Here is a 14,675-nt window from a genome sequence, read left to right on the forward strand (position 1 = left end):
CCAGGTAGTGCTGTTATGAGTTGAGGATGATCCTCTCTACTAAATTACGTATGTACATTACTCTATTTACAAGAAAAGTAGTCTGAGCAGACTGTCTCTATTTTTAATTATGTTTGAAACATATTAAGGTGCCGCACATGTAAGTCCTTGAGGCCTGAACATGCCCGGCAAAGACAACATTCTAGGCAGAGTGAAGTACTTTGTTACAGTCTTTGTGCTTGTTGTCTCCTTCTATTTGTCCACATTGCATGTATACTTCTGGGTAAACATTGCTAAGGGTTCAGAGATTCCAACATGTGAATAGGAACAACCACTTCAACATGATCCCAAGAACAGGTTATTGTACAAAGCTGTCAGATTTTACTTGTAGGTGACTGAGTAGCCCTTCCCAGGTACCAATTCCATAGTCAGACTGGTCTGACTACTTGGCTGTGTTCTGGTTAAAGTTTCCTGCGCAGGTTCAGAGTGAAACTACAGTTGGTTTATATTGTTTGCTTCCCAGCTTCCTCTCGTATATATCGATATGTGTTTGAATCATCAGAATTCAATCATAAAGACAGCTGCAGATGTTTCTCTTCTCTCCACAGAACACAGTGCATGATGGGAAACACAAAGAAGTTTGATCTGAACTTTTCTTCATGTTTAAATGTAACTACATGATTTTATTTGACCTATTATTTTTTACCACTAGTCAAATTTACAAGAAGGCCCAAATAGGTAAGAATGTGTTGTAGACAGTGTTTCACAAAGTGTATACAGTTTCTCTCGACTTTTTAATGGAGTCTGGTGACTTTCTCCACAGACAACAAGAAGCAGCTTATATTAGTTACTGTTAACTGTTATTTTAAAATTTGACATGTTTACCAGAAAATGTCATTTTCTCAATTAAATTTGGTGTAAATGATGAAACCAGTTGAAACTAGCTGCCAGGGACTCATACAGTGGTGTTGTTTATGTGATACAAAAGCTCCTGAATTTCCATACAACCACTTAAAAATGTCCAATGATACGTAACAACAGTTTTCTGACAGAACTTGTACTTCAGCAGCGTTCACCCTCAGAAAATATGTTTCATATTTTTATTGGGTGCTGCTGTAAAACTCTGGTTAAACTTTACTGAAGTCGATGTTAAACTTCAAGAGAGTCGATGCTCGTGTCTGCAGTCAGTCTTTGTATGTGGAAGAACATTAGAAAACCTTCACATCAAACAGTGAGAGTACATCACAAGCAGAGGAAAACACAGATGGTCAATAAAGACAGTTCTTTGTGTCCTTCAGACCTCAAACACACAGATTCTGTACAGAGATGGTTCATGTGAGGAGTGTCCAGGGTCAAACACACCTCTTTTGACAGCTAACAGGAGTGTTTGATCACAATAATATCTCAAAGTAATGACCTGAACCAAAAACTGCAGGAAGAGAAGACAAAATATCTGAAGAGTTTCAGCAGCTGTACCTCAACATCACACCAGATGTATTAAAGAATAAAACATATTGATGATAAACATGTCACATTTTACAAATATAGTTAACAGTAACTAATATGATCTGCTTCTTGTGGTCTGTGGAGAAAGTCACCAGACTCCTTTAAAATGACGAGAGAAACTTTATAAACCTTGTGAAACGCTGTCTACAACACATTCTTAACTATGGGGGCCTTCTTGTTAGTTTTGCAAAAGTTACAGTGTCTATTTAAAGATTCCGTGTCTGTGAGTTGGAAATGGTTCTGTTGTTTTGTTAATTTGAGAGCCGCCGCCCAGTATTGTTTTACAAATACTTGACATCATCAGCTAGAGATGGGATTTTGAGGTGAGCCGGATCTTGGTGAGCCGTTCCTTTCAAAGAGCCGTTCAAAAAACTGGCTCATTTGACTGATTTTTATATTTATTAAATTTTAAGAAGCCAGCCTGGTGGTAACTCATTTTATCTTGGAAATAATCACTGGGAGGTTGATGGGGTGAGATTTGGAACAAAATAATACAAAATTAGATATCCCACCAATATCTGAGTTTGAATTATTCTGAAATATTGATTATAACCTCATTTGACATGTGTGGACTAGATTTTAAAGTCTGATCTGGATTCATTGTAAATATTCCACAAGGTTGCACCATATCACTCTGCTTTGACAGTGACATCACTATTGCCTGGGTCAGTTGGCTCTCTTCTCTTCTCACCTCTGCCACTTTCACTGTTGGGTGTTGTGTTTTCAAGTGTCTATGCAAATTATTTGTTGAACCGGACTTAAAAGAAATATGTTTCTGACAAATATTGCATTTTGCCTTACTGTCTTCCACAAGAGAAAAGTGCATCCAAATGCTGCTCCGTTTCCTTTGGCTCATTTTGTCCAAACAACGACGTCAGACACACGACAGACTGACTGTCCTCCTCCTAATTGAGACTGCTGCAGCTGCTCTGCTCTCCGAGGCAGGGGCAGTCACGTGTTTCTGTTTTTACGCAAAGGCAGCGTGCACAACTCAGGTGGCGTCATGCTACATTTGTATAACCAATAAGCACCGTGCAGCTGAGCTGAGCTCCTCCACATGTAACTTTTTTTCCCTCCTGTTCTCTGTCCCACTCAGGGGAGGAGCGAAGGAGGAGCTTTTGTTTGCATCTGCGTGAAACACACAGTGATATATAAAAAAAAAAAGAACGGTTCCCAGCTGTCACTCAGTTCCTATCGTTCAAAAGAATCAGTGTCGTTCGTGAACGTCACAACACTATGAATGTTTTGTTAATTTGAGAGCCGCCGCCCAGTATTGTTTTACAAATACCTGACATCATCAGCCAGCACCCTAAAGAGAAACTGAGAGGGACACAGACTTTGATCAACACCTTTACTTTGAGAGGGCCGGGTCTGAGCCAAGAGTCAGAAAACTGACACACAATCCTCAGGTGGTGAAAGTCTTAAGGTTTTAAGGGAGGAGTTAGCAGTTCACTCCTCGATGCATTAACCAACAGCACTGCCTAAAAACTGACCTTGTGGACCTTGCAGATGAGGCGTGACAGACCTGTCAGCTCAGGTCTCTTACACAGACCACTGTACTCTGTTGTCTCATCACAGTTTCATCCACACATGACTGATCACTTACAAGCTCATCTGTGTCAGCATTTAAGTTTCCTTCACAGCAGGATGACCTGCCACTCCTTCATGTGATGTGCTCAACACAAGGTCTCTGTTCACCACACGGTTCACACTCCCCTCACTGCAGTCCTCCATCAAGAAAACAGCCACCAGGAACACACTGGAGCTGCTCTCTGGACAGAAACAACTCAAGCAAACACATTTTTTTTTCATGTGTGAAACAGAGTGAAAAACTTTTTTTTTTTCACGAGTAAATTTTTTGAGTAAAAAAAAATTTCATCCGGTAAAAAAAATATTTTTTCACACATGAAAAAAATAATAATTTAGAATTTAGATAAAGGAGCACCAGAAAGAAAATTCTCCCTTGTCCCTCAGGGCTTCTGTACATTTACATTCTTTATGTTTTTTTTAATTACTAAACTGACACCAGAGGTAGTTTCAAAATCAAAGTCAGGCGACTAAATTAATTTGTCAGTTGTCATGGCTCTTGTAGTATACAGATATCATTATCATTGTATCATTACCATTTCGGAGAGCGCCCTCTTGTGTTCTAAACTATGACATCACCCCAGTTGTTTTGGCTCTTTGGAGCGATAAGAAGGCAGCAACACGTTTGTACTTCAGGTATTCTTTGTGGAACAGATGAAAGAAAGTCAACACCAAATAAAAGTTCTGACCTCATTTTATATTAAATTTAGTTTAGAGAGAATGAAGCACTCACGTACAGGATGTACAGGCCTACACAGTATAATCATACAACAACAGAACACACACAAATGAACACAATGAAATGTTAATGACTATGTGATATGATTAGATGTAAAGGTCTTATGTTTTGTCGATGTGTTATAATGACTTATGTTGATTAAACTAACCTTGGCTTGATTTTGATATCTCTGTAGGTGATCTCTTGATGTCATTTTTTATTTTTAGGGAGCAGTCAGCTTTGCACAAGAAATGAGATCATTTACCTTTGCAGTGCAGGAGGTGTGAACATGTCACAGTATGCAGCGGCCAAAGCCACAAGTGTAGTTATTTCTGTCTTGTGTAAAAGGGCATGAACATCAGATGGGCCATGCTTGCATGCATGAAGACGAAGTTGGATAAATATTCTCACATTTATGTGAGACGTTACTTCCCTATTTGCTGCGTTATTACGATGCGAAGTAAAACATTTTCTTACGTCACAGAGCGACAGTGTCTTTGCTGGATGTGAGGATGGAGCACACTTTGCTCGGTGTGCTCGGGTTGTTCTGTGAGTACATCTCTGACTTTCTAATGCTGTGACTTTCAGTGGCAGGTCATTTTGTACACATGATCTCTGTTGCTGATTTGGCTTTGGCACAATGCATGTACAGTATATAGTCTAAGATATTGTAATGAATATTTTTTGTGATTTCATTAATGGATCATTTTACTTTATATACTGTATTCCATCTGAAGAGTTTCTTTTACTTGTTTCTGCTCTCTGTAGCTCTGCAGTAGAATATCATCACAGAAATGTGTGATGCTGTTGATTGATAAGAAGTTGTTGTCACTGATGAAACTCCAGCCGGATTTTAAATGCTTATGTTTATTGTCTAATGAAGTTTTAATCTTTATTTCAGTGCTGAATACACTCCTCTACGGACATGCTGAAGGTGAGCAACTGTCTCTGCTTCCGCTTTTTATATATTTATAAAAAGTAGTCATTGATCTCCTACTTATCATCTACTGTATCACTCTTGATCACTTCCTGTTTTTCTTTTTTTCACATGGAAAGAAGTTGAGGTATAGCAAAGATCCCCTCGGGAGAAATCTAGTTTGGTTCAAAAAAATAAAAAGTTTTAACTATTTTGTAAAAACGTACCAAACTGAACAAGTACACGATATAAAATCATCTCAGAATATAAAACAAAAAATCACTTATTCACAGGTCATACATAAACACTTACTGATACATTGTGCTGGCTGCCACACAGAGATGCAGGAAGTCAGTCATAGTTGGGCGTACTGAGGACTCAGTCTATGTAATGACTTCATAGTAAATGGTGTGTGACATTCATGCCTTTTTGTATTAGTTTGAATGAAACTTGAATGAAACACCAACATATTATAGGTCAAAGTGGCCACATCAACTACAGTCAACAACAGCAAGGAGATGAAGAGGGAGGTAAATCCCCCAGTCTGCCTTATAAAATCGAGTTGTTGAGTTTGGAGACACTTTTTTCGCTGTTTCTGACAAATTCTTGAATATTTAGGCTTTCTTGTAAATTCAGCATTTAATACGGCCTCTTTTTAAGGGGCGCTGGAAACCCTAAGCACTCCTAGTTTCTGCATCCATGCTGCCACAGTGTTGTTTTTGGTAATACCTCTAAGAGCTGCCTTCATCAGAAATGGTTAAATACTTCACATACAGATGAGTGACAAGTTATTGATCAACATAAATTGTCTTGAAATTCTATTACTCTATATGTACATATGTATGTATGAGTAATAAAGTCACTCTTAACTGTATCCAGCAGCTCCATCAGGTGACTGTCACTACCACCAAGTCAACAGTACAACATGTTGATGTGATCATCATGTTTGTTGCTGTGCTGAAATGAACATAAACTCCATCTCGTTTCTACATTCTGAAACTTTAAATCCCATCCGACTCATGACATATATTTTATTTGATCTTTTTTTATTTCTTGAAAGTTTCTCCCTCAGAGAGCATGCAATATGAAGCTCAGTGCACATGTTTTAGCTTTGTAACAAAGTAACTGAATAGCAGCCAGTAATCAGATTACTGCATCTTTTGAAATATAATCACTCACACAGAACGAATGAACAGAGTAACTTCAAGGGTGGACGGATAATGCAGTTTAACACTCTTATCAACAAAAAGGGTTCATTTGACATTTGTTATGGAAACAAAATTAAAGAAAATATATATTTTGTATTTATATTTGTTGATTGATAAGAAAAAGGACATGATGTGGATTTAACTTTTTGGCATTTTTGTTTCCTCTCTGTGAATTCTTGAACATGAACAGGTCCAAACAAGGCTCTTGTGACTCTGCAGCCAAACTGGTCTGAAATATACTTTGGAGAGAGGATCACTCTCAGATGTGAGATCAAAGATGGAGGAGACACTGAGTGGGAGTATGAATGGAGAACAACCAGCTCAGAAAAACCTTCAAATCAGAATGAACACAGTATTAGATTTGTGACTGAATCCCACAGTGGAGACTACAGGTGTAAGGGCAGAAAGAAACATACGCAGCATTCTTCAACAGGTTGGAGTGATCCCATCAAACTGACAGTATCAGACGGTAAGTCACATCACATTTCTTTCAAAGTGAAGATTAAACAAGGCTGTTTTTGTTCATATATATTTTTAAAGTAAATCTTCAGTATGTATGATTTTGCAGAATGTATCTGATCCACTATCAATACATGTTTTCATTTGAAAAAATAATTTTCCAACAGGACCCCAGCCTGTCCTCACTGTGTCTCCATCATGGCTGAGTGCTGGAGCCTCAGTAACTCTGAACTGTGGTGTTAAAGATCCATCTGCAGGATGGAGGTTCTACTGGTATAAGATTGTTCCTGATCAATCAGACAACTTTCAATACTACAACCTTGAGCTGCTACCTGGCAGCAGCAGTGGGACTGAACAGGATTCCTACATTGTTCATGGACAGACACACACAGCAGGATATATGTGCAGAGCTGAAAGAGGAGATCCAGTGTATTACTCTTATTACAGTGAACCTAAGTTTGTCTGGTCTGCAGGTCAGTGTGTTTCTATCTCTTAAGAAACAGATGTTATATCAGCTCTGTTCATCTTGTTTCTAAATGATGATAAAAATACAGTATCTTGAAAAAAAAGAACATTAATTTACTGTGGTCTTATGATCTTGTCTCTCTTGCTAAAGCTCAAGCTAAACTTCATGCTTTCCGCATTACTGGGTGGAATTGACTTGTTTCCTTCTGTCCTCACTCTTTAACATAAAACACAAAAAGAGAGATATGATATCTTGGCTAAAACTCTGCTCTCATTTGCAAAAAGTACATTTAGTCTGAATACTTAAGCTCTTCTTCTGTTTACAGCAGCTGTAGTCACTTGGTTGTCTATCATTTAAAATGTACTCAAAATGGTAGCAAGAGGTCAAAGTAGAAATCAGAATTTTACCAAAATACTTTGTTGCAATAAAAACAAAACAAAGCTAAGGACTATTTGAATTGAGGCATTTTATATCTGAAGATCTCTGTTCTCTGTTCGACCTCTTATCACATGTTGTTTTTCAGATATTCACTCATCAGCGTCTCTCACAGTGAGTCCTGACAGAGCTCAACACTTCACCTCTGACTCTGTCTCACTGAGCTGTGAGGGAAACTCTGCTGAGTGGATAGTGAGGAGGTCATCAACTGAGGACAGATACTGGTCACACCGCACCAACTGGGGGACAATGAATGGATCAACATGCAACATAAACATTTACAGCCTCAGTGATGCAGTGTACTGGTGTGAGTTTGGATCAGGAGAGTTCAGCAGCGCAGTCAACATCACTGTACAGAGTATGATTTCATTACATTTTGTTTTTCTTTGACTTATTATCTCAAACATCCCGTCGTGTGTTGAGGAGTACAGTACACTGACATGTTAAGAGTTCTGCCCAACACTCTGCTTCATGAGCTCTCCACTAATTAATTGTTTTCACTTAATAAACATAGTTAAGTATTTAATTACACTTTGATTTTACCCATGTATAGATATAGAATATAGATTTGTGGCTGATCTGATAGGTCCATGATCACCATTTAAAGTTCAGTGTGAAGGATTTAGTGATATTTAGCTGTGAGGTTTCAGATTCAACCAACTTAAAGGGTTCTTGAACAGTAAGACACACAGGGTGTATGAAGATGAAACGTCAGATTTTATGATCACTGTTACATCAATGAGAAAAGTCAAAGAAAATAACCCAGTATGTCTTTTCTCATCATTCTACATCCACTCATTCTCAAGTTCCTCGACCAGCTGATCTCTGACTGAAACCTGGTATTCTTTGACTGTTTAACAGATGGAGATATGATCCTGCTGAGCCCTGCCCGTCCTGTGGCTGAAGGAGATTCTGTTAGTCTGAGCTGCAGATTAAGAAGTCAAACATTTGGCTCCATTGTGTTTTTCTATCACAATGAAAAACTCATTCAAAGTGACAGCAGATGGGAGTTAAATATCTCTGCAGTGTCAAAGTCAGATGAAGGATTCTACAAGTGTCAACACTGGAGACAAGAGTCAGCACAGAGCTGGATGTCAGTTCAGGGTGAGTAGGATTAAAATATTCGCAGCATTTTCTTTTTTTGACTGGGAAAGAAATTCAGATGAATATTGTTTTCCTATTTATTCCAGCTGTGTCCAGGCCTGAAAGCTCTTCATTTCCTGTACTGTTGATTTTTGGGCTGGTTTGTGGAGTTGTTCTTGTTATTCCTCTGCTCGTTTTGTTTTACTACAGAGCATCCAAGGGTGAGACCTTCTTCTTCTATTATTACATGTTTTATAATTATTCAAATACACACACATACTCTGATCTCATGAGATAGAATAGCAGTATAACAACCATCTAACAACAAGTGTCCCTTTCACAGATTCATGCTTCGTCAGGTAGGTGCAACACTGTCTCATCTCATTTTGAACGTAACATCAACACATTTTTATGTTCCTATTTAAATCTACTGTATCTGATATGTGTTGTAGACCAGTCCAGTCTGAGAGCGCCAACGCAGATCGTGTGGACTACGAGAATGATCATTACTCCATTCTTCACCATGGTAAGCAGTTAAAATAATCTTTATTTTTTACAGATTATATTTTAAGTAGTCTAAAAAAATCTTAGTTTGTTTAATAAGTATTGTAAACTAACCTTGGCTTGATATTTATTTCTCTGTAGGTGATGTTTGTGTCTATGAAACAATCAGAGGCCCTCAAGAAGCTGAACATGGTACAGTTTATACCTTTTTATTCACCATGGAGCTGTTAGAAATACTAGAATAAGACACATTTAATTTAACTGTAAATGACTTATTGACAATCATTGAGCATATTTATTTGTCTGAAATGACATATTTTAGACTGAGTTACACATCTAACAGCAAATGTCTTTCACAGATTCATGCTTCGTCAGGTAGGTGCAACACTCTCTCATCTCATTTTGAACGTGACATCAACACATTTTTATGTTCCTATTTAAATCTACTGTATCTGATATGTGTTGTAGACCAGTCCAGTCTGAGAGCACCAACGCAGATCGTGTGGACTACGAGAATGATCATTACTCCATTCTTCACCATGGTAAGCAGTTAAAATAATCTTTATTTTTTACAGATTATATTTTAAGTAATCTAAAAAAATCTTAGTTTGTTTAATAAGTATTGTAAACTAACCTTGGCTTGATATTTATTTCTCTGTAGGTGATGTTTGTGTCTATGAAACAATCAGAGGCCCTCAAGAAGCTGAACATGGTACAGTTTATACCTTTTTATTCACCATGGAGCTGTTAGAAATACTAGAATAAGACAAATTTAATTTAACTGTAAATGACTTATTGACAATCATTGAGCATATTTATTTGTCTGAAATGACATATTTTAGACTGAGTTACACATCTAACAGCAAATGTCTTTCACAGATTCATGCTTCGTCAGGTAGGTGCAACACTCTCTCATCTCATTTTGAACGTAACATCAACACATTTTTATGTTCCTATTTAAATCTACTGTACCTGATATGTGTTGTAGACCAGTCCAGTCTGAGAGCGCCAACGCAGATCGTGTGGACTACGAGAATGATCATTACTCCGCTCTTCTCCACGGTAAGCAGTTAAACTACTATTATACAGTGGGGTCCAAAAGTCTGAGACCATTGAAAATCTCTAATATTGTCACGTGAACCTGGAAATAATCAGAAAGTGCTCAGAAAGTGTGAGTGACTCAAGGTTTCTAAAGGGGCAGTGCATGTAACAATATAAACTCTAAAACACTTGGCACAAACTAGATCAGTTGTATCCAAAGACAGATCCAAAGTGACCACACTGTGGGAGAAAGATGTCGTACATACCCTGTATAAAGATTAGGCCCGATAATGTATGGATGAGGGCACAGTGACGTCTGATCTATGAGTTTATATCTCTCATGGTCTTTGCAAACTTAGCAGTTGGAAGCTGCTGTAGAAATGTCTACAAAACGGATCTCTGACAAACCAAGGCTGTTGTTTATGTGAACTCATAGGATGGCCTTCGATCTATCTGCTGTAGCAGACTGACTGTCTTCTATGCATTTTCTTTCTATTCCTCACTAAGTCAGAGGTGAGAAGCTCTGCAGTAACTTCCCACTTATTTATTGTTAAACAGATAACCATGTATGGGAGGGCTGCTTCCTGAGCTTAGAGGATATAACCTGAAACTAGAGAAGGTTTGGGAGGATTAACTTGACAATGCACTGTGCAGACAGTTGTGCTGTTATTTTGTTCCTCCATGATCAGGTTTGTAAAAACTACAACGTAAGTCATCGGTGTCTCTGAGTTTTCTTCATCTCTCCTGATATTCCACAACACGCACCATCAGAAGATCAATAAATCAAGCTTCGTTCCCTGAAAGATAGAAAAGCAAATTCATCACAGATACAAAATTTGAAAAATACAAACACAAGAATCCAATCAGGTGAAGTCTGTCAAAGGAAAGCTGTCTTGTAGTTGTCTCGAGGACGATTAGCCGTTCCTAAACCACTTCTTAGTTGATGAAGCAGGTGTCAGGCGGGTTAAGAAATACCAGAATTCTTCAACGAATCAACTTTAACTCAAAGTGTTAAGCTGATATTATCATTTGCAATAAAAAATATTATTACATTCAAAATAAATACAAAACAGAAATGTTGCGTGGTCTCAGTCTTTTTGAGCCTATAAACACATTTTAAATGATCAAAACAATCTGAGGTCTCACATGATAGATTTGTTGTTTACAGTTAAAGTTGTTGAAGCCATTTTGCAGATTTACCTTATTGATTCACAATTATGTTGAGACATCATGCATTTTCTGATGCTGATCATGTGTTGGAATGTACTGTGTTGAGGTTTCTGTTTTGTTGGTATTATTATGATAATCATGATGAGCGGATGTCGGATAGTGTGACGTGATATGCCCTTTGATTTAGGGCAGGTGCACAGGTGTTCACAGGAGCAGAAGGGCAAACAATTTTCAACCGCACAACACGAAAGCCTTTGTCTGAAGCCGAATTTATTTATGATCATATCAGTCTGTTATCGTCATTCAATAAAGCCCAAATACGACACTGAGAGCCAAGTGCGCGTTGATTTACTGACCGCTCCTAACAAAAGTGATTAAACTAACCTCGGCTTGATTTTCATTTCTCTGTAGGTGATGTTTGTCTCTATGAAACAATCAGAGGCCGTCAAGAAGCTGAACATGGTACAGTTTATACCTTTTTATTCACCATGGAGCTGTTAGAAATACTAGAAGAAGACAATTAACTGTAAATGATTTATAATAATAATAATCAATAATATCACATATTCTTTTATTGATCGTAAAAACACTAAGAGTGAGTTCTTTATTGGGAGAGAGAGAGAGAAAGTGAGAGAAAGCTCGAAGAGCCCTACATGCAATTAAGAGAACATTTTATAATTTCCAAATTCCAGTCAAAATCTGTCTTAAAATATTTGATAGTGTCATCCAGCCCATTGCGCTGTACGGTAGTGAAGTCTGGGGGCCACTCAGTCATCAGAGCTATACCCGCTGGGACAAACATCCAACAGAGTCTTTACATGCAGAATTCTGCAGACACATTTTACATGTACACAGAAACACACCAACAAACGCATGTAGAGCAGAATTAGGCAGATACCCACTGATAATTAACATTCAAAAGAGAACGCTCAACTTTTTTAACCACCTGAAATCAGGCCCCCGAGACACCTTCCACTCCAAAGCCCTCCAAACTCAAGAGCTGAGCCCAGAAAAGAGTCCCCTATGTCAGCTGGTACTGAGGCTAACTGCCCCCTCTCAGACACAGTCTGACCAGCCTCACAACAACACTGCTCTCCAAACACCAATCAGAGTAAAGCAAATTATAACACAATGTAAAGAAACCTATCTGGAACATTGGAAAGAAGAAACTAAAAGCCAAAGTAGATCAGAATGTTATCTAGCCCTAAAAAGAGATTATGAATCAGCAGAATATCTCTCTACTTTCAGAGATAGAAAGCAGAGACCGATGCTCACCAAGTACAGGCTCAGTGACCACAAACTGACAATCCAAACAGGAAGACACAAACAATCATGGAAATCAATAGAAAACAGAATATGTGGTCACTGCTCGACAGGTGAGGTTGAGACAGAGATGCACTTTCTCCTACAATGTAAAACATTCAATGAAATGAGGAACATTTATTTTAACAAGTTCAACTCTGTAATCTCAGAGTTCAAAGAGCTGAATGACATCTCAAAATTAAAAATACTCCTGGGAGAAGGAGATAGGGCATATCTTGCTGCCCAATATGTGTCAACATGCCACAACCTGAGGGACAGTGAGTGACCGACACACACACACACACACACACACACACATACTGTATATATAATTAATGTAAATCAATCTTGGTGTTGTGTTTGTGTTGTTATTTGTTGTGTTCTGTCCAGGTGTTTGGACAGATGCTTTGGCAAAATTGTTGTTAAACTTTCATGCCAATAAAGCCCCATTGAATTGAATTGAATTGAATTGTGAGAGGGGGGGAGAGAGGGGAGGATAGGGAGATAGGGGGAGAGAAAGAGAGAGAGGGAGGGAGGGGGGGGGGGGGAGTAAGGACAGAGTGTCCTGACATCCACCTCAATCTCTTTTTTGTTTACTTTGCTTTTTCTTTCAGATCAATAAAGAAATCTGTATCAACTGAACCAATGGAACGGACGACAACATGAAAAACTACATCTGTGTACTTTCACACCTTTTATGTGATCACTGTGTGCAGCTGTGCTGTCCAAATAACAGACAGTATTTTGTAAAGTTAATCTAATAGCAGCTGATTTTATATAAATGTATCATATGGATTTAATCTTCTGTTGTATTTGGTATAAAGAGTTTAGATTATCACATATAACAATTGAAATGTTTTGTTGTTTACATCCGATATGTTCTGACACCTTTGTTGTTGTTTGTTGTTGCCTCGACACTCGGTACGAGGTGATAGTGCAACTTTAAAGTCAGCATCTTTTGTAGTTTCTGATTAAAAAGAGTTAAACATTTATAACATTTAATGTATTTTATGTGGGAAGAAAAATCCTGTTACACATACAAGCTTTCTTCTGTCATTTTAAAAACGGCTTGATATTCTCTATATTTTATGTTTTTATATATATATGTGTATTTTTAAAAGTTGGTTGACCATTTTTTGCATCAATAAACTTGTTCCAGCAATAAGCTGTCAACAGTGTTCCTCATAGATTCAGAGGGAACAAAGGGAATATAACTGTAGTTACTTCAATTTGAAAAGTCTCTTCATATTTGTGTCACTACTCACTCTTCATAATGTGTATCAGTGTCAAGCCCGTTCAGACATATGTTGTCCTGCATGTCAATCACCTTGTCTCAACATGATGCTTCATACTGTGGAATTGTTTTATATCTCATTTACATTTCTTTATGTTTTTTACTAAACTGGCACCAGATGTAGTTTCAAAATCAAAGTCAGGCGACTAAATGAAACCATTTTTGGGGGTTTGAACATTGTTTGGAACATTTAAAATAATATTAGCACAAAACTCAACAAAGTAAATGAAAAAGGTCTGGTCATTTTAGACATTTTAATGTAGAAATGTAACATATTATTACCTTGACATGTATTATACATATTACTATTACATCACCCCAGTTGTTTTGGCTCTTTGGAGCGATAAGAAAGCAGCAACATGTTTGTACTTCAGGTGTTCTTTGTGGAACAGATGAAAGAAAGACACCAAATAAAAGTTCTGACCTCATTTTATATCAAATTCAATTTGAGAGTATGAAGCACTCACATACAGGATGTACAGGCCTACACAGTATAATCACACAACAACAGAACACACAAATGAACACAATGAAATGTTAGTGAGTATATGATATGATTAGATGTAGTGGTCTTATGTTTCGTGGATGTGTTATAATGACTTATTCTTGCTGTCATTTTTTATTTTTAGTACGGAAGTCCTGAGGGGCGAGGGGGGATTTTTGTTCTGGTGCTCTTCTTTCTAAGTTCTAAAAATAAGTGACAAAGTTTGATGAGACGTCCTGTCAAAAATAATGGACAACATGTAGGTGAAGAACAACGTTTCCTCCATCAACTCACTACAATACACTGCCTCTAATGTTCTGTTTATAATGTGTACATACTGTAAATAAATCTATATTTACATGAGAGACGTTGTTTTGATTGTTCTGTAAGTCTTTTCATATCAGACACCCAGAAGATGTCAAGACCTCAAAGAGTTTATCAGCAACAAAGTTCATAATAATAAACTTTATTAACACTCAGAAACAGTTTCAAACTGACTTCCAGGCCACATTAATGAATAGAA

At 37.7% G+C, this 14,675-nt stretch overlaps 1 protein-coding gene across 1 annotated transcript; it reads left to right on the forward strand.

Moving 5' to 3' along the window:
• The first annotated feature begins 4,302 nt into the window (after positions 1-4,302).
• On the forward strand, positions 4,303-13,015 carry LOC141017700 (B-cell receptor CD22-like). The gene is made up of 14 exons (XM_073492432.1): positions 4,303-4,339; positions 6,105-6,383; positions 6,541-6,846; positions 7,363-7,632; positions 8,136-8,378; positions 8,701-8,716; positions 8,810-8,883; positions 9,003-9,053; positions 9,330-9,403; positions 9,523-9,573; positions 9,741-9,756; positions 9,850-9,923; positions 11,484-11,534; positions 12,989-13,015. Exons 1-14 carry the CDS (start codon positions 4,303-4,305, stop codon positions 13,013-13,015), a joined length of 1,569 nt encoding a protein of 522 aa, XP_073348533.1.
• Positions 13,016-14,675: the final 1,660 nt, after the last annotated feature.

The sequence above is a fragment of the Pagrus major genome, chromosome 22, assembly GCF_040436345.1.
Source record: "Pagrus major chromosome 22, Pma_NU_1.0".
NCBI lineage: Eukaryota > Metazoa > Chordata > Actinopteri > Spariformes > Sparidae > Pagrus > Pagrus major.